General features: G+C 28.8%; 1 protein-coding gene across 2 annotated transcripts in view; it reads left to right on the plus strand.

Moving 5' to 3' along the window:
- LOC106684081 (glucose dehydrogenase [FAD, quinone]) overlaps window positions 1-12,423 on the plus strand; it is a 13,875-nt gene extending 1,452 nt beyond the window's left edge. For both annotated transcript variants that reach the window (XM_014425943.3, XM_014425944.3), the window contains exons 2-3: window positions 3,451-3,555; window positions 10,010-12,423. In XM_014425943.3, coding sequence (XP_014281429.1) covers window positions 10,019-11,854 — 1,836 coding nt within the window. In that variant the 5' untranslated portion in view covers window positions 3,451-3,555; window positions 10,010-10,018 and the 3' untranslated portion in view covers window positions 11,855-12,423. The remainder of the gene's footprint in view (window positions 1-3,450; window positions 3,556-10,009) is intronic.
- Window positions 12,424-13,887: the final 1,464 nt, after the last annotated feature.

Here is a 13,887-nt window from a genome sequence, read left to right on the forward strand (position 1 = left end):
ATATTAAAGTCATAAATGTATGTATTAAAAAAAATTAATAACAATGAGAATTATTTTTTCAAATAAGCAAAATTAAAGGTATTGAAAAAATCGTTATTTAAGCCCTGTCAGAATATTTCGATGCTGGTAAGATTTATCTGGTACTATAAACCATTTAATTATAAATTGACATGGCTAGTTTAATCAAAATCGTTACAGTCGTTTTAGCCAAAATCGAAGAAATGTGAAAAATAGATTCTAAAGGTGGCAGTTTCGCTTTCTTACTATTTTTGTTTTTTGAATTAGATTGTTGATAGAAACGAACACGGACACACAGAAACGTTTACAAGACTAGGATTTCTGTACTCATGGGAGCTCAAAACATTTATTTCTGTTGAAAAATCTAATTCTTATTTTCCAAGATCGTTAAATAAACCTAGTTTCGCAAAATGGAGTGTATGAGTTTGTGTATTTGTGTCTGTCAACAGCCTAGCTAAAAATATATGCCTGAGATGTGACAGCAACTTTAGATAAAATCGACTGAACGGAAGTGACACTTTGCAAAATAGATTTTCAAATTTTTTCGATTTTCGCGAACGATATTGACGACCTAACGATTTTAATTAAGCGATCCAAGTCAATGTAGAATTAAATGGTTTTAATATCAGCTAGGTCTTATTTTCATTTAAATAGTCAGGCAGCTTAAATAATGAATTTTTTTAAAATCTTGTCAAGTAGCTTTAATTTTGCTTATTTGAAAAAAAAATAGACATTTCTCATTGCTAGTTAATAAACAAAAGATAAATAAAAAATATTAAAAACTTGGTGAATAACCTAAGGATAAAAAGAGAAAAATAGAAATATTCGATTATAATGGGCAAAGCCAAGACAACCCGATCCTTTCGATTGGATTTCAGTTTCTTTATATTTTGCTAAAATGTAGTATCTTTGGCAGGAGTAAATTCCATATACGTTAAGTTACTCCCCGAGAAACCCTAAAATACTAATATTATAGAAACAGAAAAATAAAAAAAAATTAGTTCTTAATTTCGAAAATTACAAAAATAGTAATAATTTCAACAGGAAGTCACCAATCTACACAAAATTTGGTATCGTATGTGAGTGGTAAGTGAAAGCACCATAATTTTTTTAAAGAAGAAACTACCGTTTCTTTAAGTCTATTAGAGCAGTAAAAAAAAAACAAGAAAAAAACAACTCAACTATAAACCAAATTATCGATTATCTAAACTTCAAATCGTGAAGAAATATATAAATAACACCATTGTATGGTTATTTAACATAAAAAATATATATATTAATTCAAATAATGGGTGTTAATTTTTCAGTTAGCTCAACAATTGTTCAATATATCTCATTGTTTGCACTATTGATGTGAAAAATTTTAAATGTGCATTATCAATAATTCATGACTACAAATACGTCAATATTTCTTCAAATATGGGACCAAATAACATTGTATAATTTTTTTCGATTTTTTTAAAATGAATATATCTTGTTTAATCCAAGGGCTTTTAATGGCGCATTTCAAACGTGTGAAGTTGATTATAGTTGATCAACAGAATTTTAATTCGAGTTGAATCTTTTCTTCCAAACTAATTTCAATTCACACTGATCAACAGCTTCAGTTTAGAAATAGAGTCGAAAGAACTTGTGTTTAAATTTGTTAATGTACATTTCTCGCACCAGAGGTTCTCTAGATTGGAGCCTTGAGGTATTGCAGGTACACCACAAGAATTCCATGGTATTTTGAAATGATTATATTAAAGTATTGAATTAAATAAGATAAATTATATATATATATAAATAAATTAACATTAGTTGTTTATTCAAATCCTATATATTTTCTTTCTATTTTATTTAGTCGCACGGTTTTTTTTATTTCATTTATAAAAATAATAATATCAAGGGTGAATAAAGTTTAAAAATTTCAGTGTGCTCTCTAACAAAAAAAATATTACGTCGACTTTAATTCAAAACCACATAACTACAATGTCAAAATATGTTTTCTGATCAAAAGTCAATATATCTACTTTTAGAAAATGGGGGTAAATGTTTATTGAAAATATTGATTTGTAGTACCCATTTAACAAGCAATAATTAACATTCTTAAATAAACTGAATAAGTTTTTGGTGCAGAATTTAAAATTGTCAAAAAATGTTCACTTTTTAGAAGTGAATATGTTAACTTTCAATAGAAAACTCCTCATATTTAGTTAGACTGTCTTGTCTTCAGCGTATGGTATTAATCTTATAATATAAGTAACATAGAATCAAATTATATTTTAGTAGTTTTCCGATTTAGAAATCCATTAGTTTGGATTGAACAATTAACAACAATAATACACCTTTTTAAAAATAAATAAGGTTTACCTAATGTAAATACAAATATAGTGAACTCAGAGATGATTATTATTACTGTTTTACTATATTTCTATTCGGTAGTAATGAATACAATCATTATTATTATAGTTATTGATTATAAACATTGTGGAACCACATCTTCAAGCACTTTGAAATGTTTTTTTTTTGTACCTCAAAATTCGAAAACTTACAAAACTCAGCCGATTTTCACACGTTTCAAGTTGTGAAATTCCAAACAGATCCCCGATGAATCAGCACTTAAACGAGAGGTAAACTTTAGAAGGTTTCAACTTTTAATTAAAAGTTTGACTAGGACCAATTTTTGTAGATCCATTAGGAAGATGATCAGCTTTAAGCATTCCATTATGAACTTCATTTTCTTCCTAGTTTCAAATAATATTGTATATATTATTTTATCATTATGTTATTTTATTTATTTATTTTTCATACAGATAGTCTGATTATGTCCACTTGTCTATTCTTTTGTTTGTATATATTTTAAGAGAGTTTTTTTATTTTATTTTATTTCATTTTTTTTTTTTACTTATTTATTTTATTTTTTTTTATTTTAGTATGTATGAGATCATTCATCAATATTACCTATTGCCCACAACTGTGTGGCAGATTGTAATATCTATCAATAAATAAATCTATCAGTTTCAAATAAACACGTTAACATAGAACTGTACATTTTTGAAGGTCTGTCAACAATTTAATAATTTCAAGCACAACTAAAACCATTATATCACGACCTTAGTTGCTCCAAATTATAGTTTAAAACGTATGTAGTTCGGAAGTTTTGGAATTAGTGTCGCGATTTACTATTGATATAAGTAACTTCCAATCACCTTATAGTTTATTTGTAGTCCGATTTATTAATATATTAGTTTGGATTGAGGTCCTTGAAAGAATATAAGATTTATCTGAAGTAAAAAAAAAAAATCAGTTTAAGTCATAAAAGTTGAAGTAGGAATTTAGATTATAAGCTATATGTTGAAATCACTCTAATATAGTCCTTACTTTAGATCATTAACAAAAAATACATAAAGAAGAGTGCAGTTGTTACAATGAATATTCTATTTGTTAAAGATTTCCTTCAGAATAAGGTTTGGTGGGGAGATGCGTTCCGTCCAGCAGAGAACCAGTTCTGGTCCGGAGGAGTCAGTATTGCCATTGTGGATTATCTTTCCCTCAGTACGTATTTTTGCACTATTTTAATGTTTAAAAAAATATAATAATAAAATACTTTAATATATATAGTCATATTATATTTGCACATATATATAATGTATATAATAATTTAATTTATATTTTATCAAAAATTCCTTTTTCTCCCCTCGTATTCTTAATTTAAAATTTTAAGTTTGTTTCAAAATTATGTTATTAAAAAAAAAAGAAGATATTTGAAATCTAAACTTTTTAATTGTTCGCATTTGCATGAGATGTATCAATTTCATATATTTCGTACATATACGTCCTTTAATTTTTAATAAAAAAATAAATAATAACGTATAAATACCGGTAAAGTATTATATTTTAGAAATATACAAGTATTACTATTATATTTAACAATTGTTCTAGTAATATTTTACAATAAGTATACTATGCATCGTGATTTAATCTGTGGTACTTTGTCCGAATAATTAAACAACAAAAATTTTTAATTTAATGAATGAACATAGCATTCTACAAATATGTCGTCTAAACCATCATTTAATGGGATAACTACATTTTTTTTCTGACAGAATTCTCTGAGATGTCTCTACAACGAAGCTTTAGTTTTTTTATATTATTTTTTTTTTAATCGTATTAAGTTTATTATAACGAGTTGGAACAACTCATGTATGTCGTATAATTATTGTAAAATATTATTTATACCCTTGTTTAATTTCATAAATAGGCAGCCGGCCAGTAGTAGAATATTCAAACTCTTTTGGTTGTTCACAAACATCATTAGATTTCAATTCTAAATATTTCTGTTTTTTATCGTCATTTCAGGTTTCATTTCTTATGTTATAAATAAAATTGAGTTGTAACATGATTGAATATATAGATATAAATGAAAAAGTAATTTTAACTGGACAGTACGATTGAATATTAAACGACAAGCTTATGATTTTTTCGGAACTTTTCACTTTTATAAAAAAATATTAAATCAGAAAAAAATATTGGGTTACAATATTTTCACGAAATTTCCAAGACATTATTATCAAACCTATTTAGAACACATATAACTAAAAAATTGTTAAGAATCTCTTTAAATCGGATATTTAATGCTTATTGTTTGCATAGATCAATGCTTATTGTTTATATAGATCAATGCTTATTGCTTGAGCAATGATGAGCAATTTCACTATTAATTCTTTCCAAGGCCGTGGGGTTTACCACCACCTATGCATAAAATTATTGAAAGAAAAATAGTCCATGTTTGTTTAATGAAAAGCATTCTGGAATAACCCAATAACTTTTCAGAATATAAATCAAAAATATAAAAACGTCAAATATAGCAAATAAAATTAATGGGAATAGGTTCAAAGATAAGTGGGTTTTAAAAGCATATATCCAAATCTAATTTAAAATATCCAAATTCATCGAATATATCCAAAGGGCAGTCTTGTCAGCATAGATATAAAAATAAAAATTTCAGAACTTGTCACTATTCTAAAAAATATTCAGTGTAAAGGTGAAAATAAAATAGTTTAAGTAGTGTACATTATAAAATATTTTAATTTATGAAAAATTTCATAAATAAGGTTAAAAATCAATTTAATAGGTACTTTCACAAAAATACTAAATATTGGAAACACTTGCAAAAAAATATATAATAAAATGGTCATTTTCAACATTTCGTAGATAATCATAAACATAAATAAATATTTGTTATTTTATCCGATCCGATTATTAGATAGTTAACGATCCAATTAACCATTTTATCGACTTGAAAATCTGATTTAATACTCCTCCCATTTATGAAAATATTAAATCTTCTTTGCTAATGAATTCCAAGAAAATTCGGAAAGTAACCATAACACAACGATTATACAGAATATTTGTAACTACATATTAGTAAAGATTTTAATTTAAACTATTGCTGTATTTTTTATATAACTTTGTTAACATTCGAAAATGTTTTAAAGCCGCCTTAATGTTAAGGTCGTTCACCTTAGCTCATCATGTAACAGGGTCGGCCTTCTTCGGTTGTCCTAGGATCTTGCCAAACTTTTCATCAATCCTTTGCCGCTTTGTAAACTCTTATATATAATATAATAAATAAAACTTATAGTTATTTTATCACGTATAATAATATAATTTATTTTCGTAAATTACATTTAAAACAGATTTAATTCTCATCTGCAAGGGTGTCCACAACGTGTAACTATAAAACCGAAATAACCAAATCGAAGGCAACGCAATATCAATATAGATGCACCATTAAAAAAAAAGAAGTAAACAACCAGACCCAGAGTATTTTTTATTCCAAGTTTATTTTCCAACTGTTGCCTTACAGATTATATTGATTGTAAATACTGTAATTTTTATTAATTCAAATAGCAAGTTAAAATATATATATATTCCTAATTTATTCTAATAATGTGGTAGTTTATACAAACTATATGTAAAATATACAATATACTATATTCTGACATTTCAGCCTGAGTTGTAGGCCTTCATCACACTTAGTATAGTAAAAATAGCTTAAAATTTTACGTGTCTGAAGGTAATTGCAAATATATTTCTATCAATGGATTCTTAAGTAAAAAAAAAAAAATACATTTAAAGATTTGATTCTCATATGGAAGGTTGCCGAAAATATTTTACTATGACGCTATTTAACCAAATGGAAGACAATTTAATTTCAATGTAGAAGAAAAATAAAAATAATAATATATCAATCGAACGTAAAGTGTTTTTATTCCAAGTTTTTTTTTCTTCAACAGTTGTTTCGCGTTTTATAATGATTCTAAATACAAAACATTGCAGGTTAAAAGAAAATCTTAAATCTATATTGATATAATATGATAGTATATAGAGAATCTATAATATAAACTATATGTATGTACAACTGTCTAAGTAATAGAGCTTAAAAAAAATCGGATTAATGACGTTTTAAATGAACAAAAATCTAATAGAGTATTTATACCCAATAAATTGTGTTTTTACGTCAGTTAAAATTACTCGACAGTTTGTATTAATTGATGACGTATATTAGATTCTGAGGATAAAGCAATGGAACCTGAGAAGCTGGATGGGGGAATGTAATAATAATTATGGGAAGATTATAAATGGCGTAATGATTTACAGCCTTATTATTTGTTAATGATATACCTTCCACCATGAAGAACATTTTTTTTTATATGCCCTGAGTTTTTCCTTGATACTAGATGAAATAAACCGAATTATAAAAAAAAAAAGTCCCTCAGGGTTAGCTTCTATGCAAGGTTCATGGATTAACGCTCTTCAGGCTATCTGAGTTTAGTACACTACACACATTCAGTACAGTACTCAATACCTAATTCTGATATTAAGGTAATTTACATTATTCACCTCAGAATCAATTTTCCTGATTCGAGGTAGGTGGATTAAATAATCGGGGGCCATAGTAGTCCCGAGGATATTGCTTTGAATATCCATCCTCTAGCAGTAATGACTAATTAAAGAAATAATACTAGCTTTGGATCTGGGTGGACTTTATGGAAACGACTCAGCAGTAAAAATGACTTAAGATTGGCCTCGTGGAATATAAAGAAAAGAAGCAGAACTCAGCGCTCATACATATAATGTAGACATCCTGGATTTGAGTAAGAAGAAAAAGGAACGAATCTGGTACAAGACGACTGGCAGATAGATATACTATGCTGTATTCTAGTTACAATATTTGAAGAGAAAAGGAAGGTTTAGGTATAATATGCAAGGATTCCCTCTCTGTCGAAATTCGCCATTGGGAAGCAATATCTTCCCGAATCATCTTTACTAATATCAATTTCACAAAAAGGAATGTGACTATTAATGAAATTTAAGCTCCTACAGATGATAGCATAGTAAGAGATAAGGAGCAATTCTACGAGGATCTCCAGAAAGTCGTGAACGATGCTAGCAGTCAAAACAGAAAATTAGTGATGGGTCTAAGGGAAAGAGAACCTGTTAAAAATAATGATAGACCAAAATTAATCGAGTTCTGTTTTATAAATGATCTATTAATGGGCATTCATTTTTTATTTTTTATTTTATTCATAAAAATATTCAGAAGGCAATATTCCAAGCACATGGAAGAGAGTAGCATTATAAAAAATAAATCTGTACTGTTACACCCACGAAGGGTCAGGAATGCAGTACTATGTAAAGAACTGATGTTACTAGATCAACGGTCATGCAAGGAGGTTTTGTATATTATTTTGCCTAAAGGAAAAAAATATGAAATTTATTTACAGATATTAAGAAAATCAGAGGACCAGAAAAAAAAAATAGATACATTTATACATGTATTACCAGTTACTAGTGGCAGACAGAAAAATCTTACTACCATGCACAAGAAGACCCTAAACAATACAACCGACTTGAAATAGTGCTTCCACGGGTAGAAAAGAAATAATTACATGTAATTTCCCAAGAAGTGAGTTTGAAGAACCAAGACCTGAATACTGTGTTGCAGAATGTCAAGAACTGTATTCTACGAGCTAAACTGAGATCTGTAGTAAAAAGAACATTACTCCCAGTAGCAAGAGGACAAGATGGTGGATTGCAGAGGTAGCTCGAAGAGTGAAAAAAAAGAAAGATGCCTGGAAAAATATATAGTAAACAATAATAAGACTAATTATCAGACTTACTATGAAAAACATTACCTACGCATGATAAAATGATGATGCGATAAGTATCGTAAAAGATAAAAAAAATAGATGATGGTCAGAATTCAGAACAATAGAACTTAGCCTCATGGAAGTTCGGATAGCAACTTCCATGAGAATACAAAACTTTTCTGAAACACAGTGATCCTGAAAGGAAAGCAAGTAAAACAGGTCAGAAATATAAAGAATCCATCTCGGTAAATTACTACTGCTAGGAAAGGAGGTTCTAGCAGTAGCAAGAAAAATTCGCATAAGTCAGTCATACAGACATTGTGTACTTGGATAGAAGAGAGTACAGATAAGATAGATCATTCAGAGGACACAGATAACTACATCACAGAGAATGGAGTAGAGATGGCAGTTGATAGCTTGAAACTCGGTAAAATTGGTGGTGCTGACAGCATTTCACAAGAAATTATTAAATTCAGATGGGATCAATTGTAAAAGATCCTTCAAACCCTGCTCCAAGAAATTTGGAATGAAAAGCGAATTCTAGAAGAGTTGGGACAAGAAATTATTATCTCCATCTATAGGAAGGGAAGTCATTCAATATGTGAAAACTATAGACTTAATTGTCTTTCGCCGTAAGAAGCTACGTCGAAAATGATATAGAAAAATAAGAGGCTTGTTTTTCTTGACCTAAGAGCACCGTTCAACTCACTTCCACAACACGAGTGATGGTCATAGTCCCGTCCTATTTAATACTGGGATGGGCTAGGTATAGAAAATATGCAAAACGATAATTCCTAGAGCAACTGTACCGTACTGGAACCTGCTTCCAGAGTTAGTCCAATATTTTATTTATGCAGATGACATATTTGATAGAAAAAGTAATATTCAAAATATTTAATTAATTATATGAAATCTTTGAAATTATTATTATTTTTTTTTAATACATGCTATGAAGATAAGAAGGAAAATTTAATGAAAGAAAAAATTAAGATCAGAAAGTAATATCTATTAACATTTGAAGCAATACAAATTTATGATTAGGGTTAAACAAATGAGGAGAAATCAAAATTTTCAACTTTAATAATCAAATAATTGATAAAATCAAAATGAATTCAAGATAAAATGATTTAAAAAACTGATAAACTATTTCAGTAAATATGAGAAGGTTTTACATGATTTTAAATTACAACGTAAGTCACTAATAGTGAAATCCAATATTGGACAGAGCTCAAAAATAAAAATAATGTTAAATGGCAAAATAAAATGTTAAAGCCTCTATAATTATAAATTCTGGAATAACCATTTGTGTTCCAACAAGGTGTAAAAAAGATTATATGGAAAAAAAATAGAGGGTTCATCTTAAAATTCCATGAACATACAGATCTATAATAAACAATATATACTTAAGTATGTGAGGTTTAAAATTATAAAATATAAGTATTTTTTTTGTAAATGAGACAAATTGTTGATCTATAATTGGTGACTAATTAAATCTTTACCAACCTCTACTCGCATTTAATACCAGTGTTGTGGTTGGTAGAGAAACATGGGGCTCTTGGAGTCCCTTACTCTCCACAAGTGTGGGGACAAGCTTGGATCAGAGTTCATTTTAAAAGCTTAATTTTAATTATTTTTATTTTGTGTGTTTTTGTTTACGATGATTTAATTTCCTTTTTTTTTAGTATGCAGGTTTCTAAGATCACTATTAATTATTGTTCTAAAATGTGACAAATCAATAATATTTGACAATAAAAACAGTTCATCTCTTTCTTATTTTTTTTTTATTTATTGTTATTTTACTAATAATAAATGTTAATATATCTATCCCTAAAAAAAATGCATTCATTTTACAGGTGGAATAAATGAAGGAGTACTCTGTATTTCTACTATGTCTTCTGCTTACCAAGGGAAAAGGGACCATTCTCGATGAAATAAATCGTTTGTACCTTCAACAAGGAATACCATTCAGAGAAAACATTTTCCTAGATAACCTACCAATTGTACCAGAGTATGACTTTATAATAGTAGGATCTGGTCCAGCTGGTTCAGCTATAGCTAACAGGCTTTCAGAAATTCCACGATGGAAGATTTTACTACTTGAAGCTGGTCTTGAGGGTAACATATACAATGATATCCCTTTAGTCAATGAATATACTCTACTTGGGAACTTTTCAATTAATTATGATGTTGAAAAGGAAGATAATGCTTGTTTAGGCCTTGTCGATAAAGTATGTCATTGGCCTTCAGGAAATGGTATTGGTGGAGCCACTCTAGTCAATGGTATGATATATACCAGAGGTCACCCATCAGACTTTGACAGCTGGGGACTTGAAGGTAATCCTGGATGGTCATATCAAGAAGTTTTACCTTACTTCTTAAAACTTGAAAACATGTCAATACCAAAATTAGCTGCTTCAAAATATCATTCGACCACTGGGCCAGTTCACATACAATACCCCTTTCAGACCAGACTGGGAAAAATGTTTCTGGAAGCTGGAAAGGAACTGGGTTATGATACCGTTGATTACAATAATCCAAATACCATGATAGGTTTGTCACCAACCCAAACAACTATACGGGGTGTTAGAAGAGAAAGTGCTGCATCTGCTTACCTCCTACCAGTAAAAACAAGACCCAATTTACACATTGTTAAAAATGCTTATGTTACAAATTTACTCATTGATTCCAATTCCAAGAAAGTCTATGGATTAAAGTTTATAAAAAATTCTAAGAAGAGAAAAGTTCGAGCCAAAAATGAGATCATTTTATCGGCTGGAACTTTTGGTTCACCAAAAATATTGATGCTTTCTGGGATTGGGCCTGCAGATCATTTAAAAAAAATAGGAATTCCAGTAGTGGCTGATCTTCCAGTGGGATACAATTTGCAAGAACATCTTGGAACAGCTGTTTCATTCCTTATAAACACCACAGATAGTATTACAATACCTAAGTTACTAAGAGGGGCTCCAAATAGTTTTGTTCAGTGGTTTAGAGGGGAAAAGGGAATATTTTCTTGCAACATAGCTGAAGCTCTAGGTTACGTGCGGACAAAATATGCTAAAGACGACAAGCCTGACATTGAGCTAATATTTTTAGCAACAACGCCAGCTGGTGATGGTGGTGCTTTTTGGCCTAAAACTAGAAACATCAGTATGGATGTTTATGAAAAAACATGGAAACCAATTTATTTTAAAGAAGGATTCACTATAGCTCAGATGATGATGTACCCCAGAAGTAGGGGAAATGTTAAGCTAAGAAGCAAAAACCCGTTAGATCCAATTGTCATTGATAGCAACTTTTTATCTCACCCTGATGATGTTGCTATATTAAGAGAAGGTGCCAGGATTGCTACAAAGTTTGGCAAAACCAAGATTTTTCAGAGTATAGGAGCTAAACTTTATTCACAACCTATTTATGGTTGTGAACAACATGAATTTGGTTCTGATGAATATTGGGAATGCGGTATAAGAAGTATTACTATACAATGGCATCACCAATGCGGTACCTGTCGAATGGGAGTTAATCCTGAATGGTCAGTTGTTGACTCAAGACTAAAAGTACATGGTTTGACTGGTCTAAGAGTAGCAGATGCTTCAATAATGCCAACCATTCCTGGAACTCATACCATGGCACCAAGCTATATGATTGGGGAAAAAGCAGCAGATATAATAAAGGAAGACTGGGGTGTTCTCAAATGACAATTTCAATAACTGCATCATAAAGAAAACAACTATAAAATATGTCAATTTGCATGACTAAATTAAAAATTATCTAAATTAAAGTGAAAATTTTCAACTACAAAATCTTTTTCTTTATATTCAATTCTTTTTAGTTTTAGTTTTTATTAGTGTTGAAAATTTATATTTTGTAAGTAAGGTAGAGTTATTTTTCTTAAAGAAAATTTTAAAAACAAATATTTTGATCAATTAAATATATTGATATATTATAAACAACCATGATGACGATATGTATTTCTATTTCTAAAAAATAAAAAATGGTAAATGTTATTATTCTAGAGATAGTTTCTATATACCCTTATAAATTTCATGCATTGCTTATTATAATGTATGAATGACACCTTGTTATAGAATGGTATGTTCTACCTCATTTCATGTGATTGTCAAATTCAATTGTTTTATTAAATGTTAATTTATTGTCTGAGGGAGTTTTTAATGGAATTATTATGAAATAGAAGATTATTTCTAATGATATAGAAAAATATATAGTTGTTTTTTTGTTAGAAATAATAAAAGTAAATTATCTCTGACTCTCTCTTTTTTACTTTTGTCTAAGTTAATCTTTAAAAACCTTATCTTCACTGCTTGTACCTGTCACTACAGTGCACCAAGATCCACATTTATATCTTAAAGCTATATTGCACAGTGTAATTGGATACCTTTATCTTACTTAGGAAACATATATGCTAATTCTAAAAAAAAAATTGTATTCTCTTTTAAACTTCATACTCTGCACTCATATTATGTGAGTACCAAGATACTTAAAATAATCCCCCCTAAAATTATACTATTATAAAATTCATATATATTCTTAGCTATATGAAATCAAACAAAATTAAAGGAGTATCAACATATTATCTGCCAGTTCAAAGGGTACCAGACAATAAAAAGGAACATGGAAAATCCAGAAAGAATTCCAAATGTTATTCTTACACCTGAGTAATCTTCAGTAATATTAAAAGAAGAATCAAAATTTTTGGCAGCATAAGAGAAAAAAATAAAAACAATCCAATCCAAAATTCTTTGAAAGATTGTTATGGACAATTTCAGATCATATCAAACACTACATGAACAATCAAAAGTAAAATCATACATCAAAGACAAGTACACCGAATTCAATCTTCAATGCACAAATATCCTATTATGGAGCACTTTTTCTATGCCTCCTGGTCAATGTTGGATATAAAGAAAGTAGCCCAGAAATTTCCTGCTTCACAAATAAAACTAAACTCAAATCAAGGATCATTATCAGGTTGGTTGAGGAATACAAAACAAATTTACTATATGTTTTGCAGCACAGTTCCAAATATAGTACAACAATAAATAATACTAATAATGTCAAAGATTAGTATTATATGAGATAAACTTCATGTCTGAAACTCATTTTCATAAGCATATTTAAAAAAAAATTTCAATAACTGTGATCAGGATAAGAAAAAAAAAGGAAGAAAATTAAACTCACAAATCTATTAATATTAAAACTTTAAATACACAACAATCCTGTAATCTGTAACAAAAGTAATTTTTATCTTTAACCCTAAAATGACTTAATGTCTAATTATATTGTTAGGTGTTTTTGTTAATCCATAGTAAATAATGGTTAAAATAACACAAACATTGTCAGCATAATATATCATATCAAATATAACTTTTATAAAAAATTATCTTTAAAGATCCTGTGGCCACTTAGGGTAATTGTGAGAGCATTAATGAAAAAAAAAACATTTGGTTTTGCTGATTAATATTTTATTGATTTATCAGCAATTTCAATTTTAAGTAAAAATAATTGATAAATTAATATTTAAACACCATGAAGCTCCAAAAAACCAAATTCTAGTTTATATTTTGAGTGACACAGGGCCATACATTTTATTTTGTGCAGAACATCTCTGTTTTGCAGGTTTGCCCTGCCAGGAGATTTCTAAATTCTTCTTTTGAGGAAAATACAGCTCAGTGACCTACTCCGCCACAAATTACTGCTTTAGTAACAATGT

This window comes from Halyomorpha halys, unplaced genomic scaffold (assembly GCF_000696795.3).
Source record: "Halyomorpha halys isolate HHAL.00 unplaced genomic scaffold, Hhal_1.1 Scaffold541.1, whole genome shotgun sequence".
NCBI classification, from domain to species: domain Eukaryota; kingdom Metazoa; phylum Arthropoda; class Insecta; order Hemiptera; family Pentatomidae; genus Halyomorpha; species Halyomorpha halys.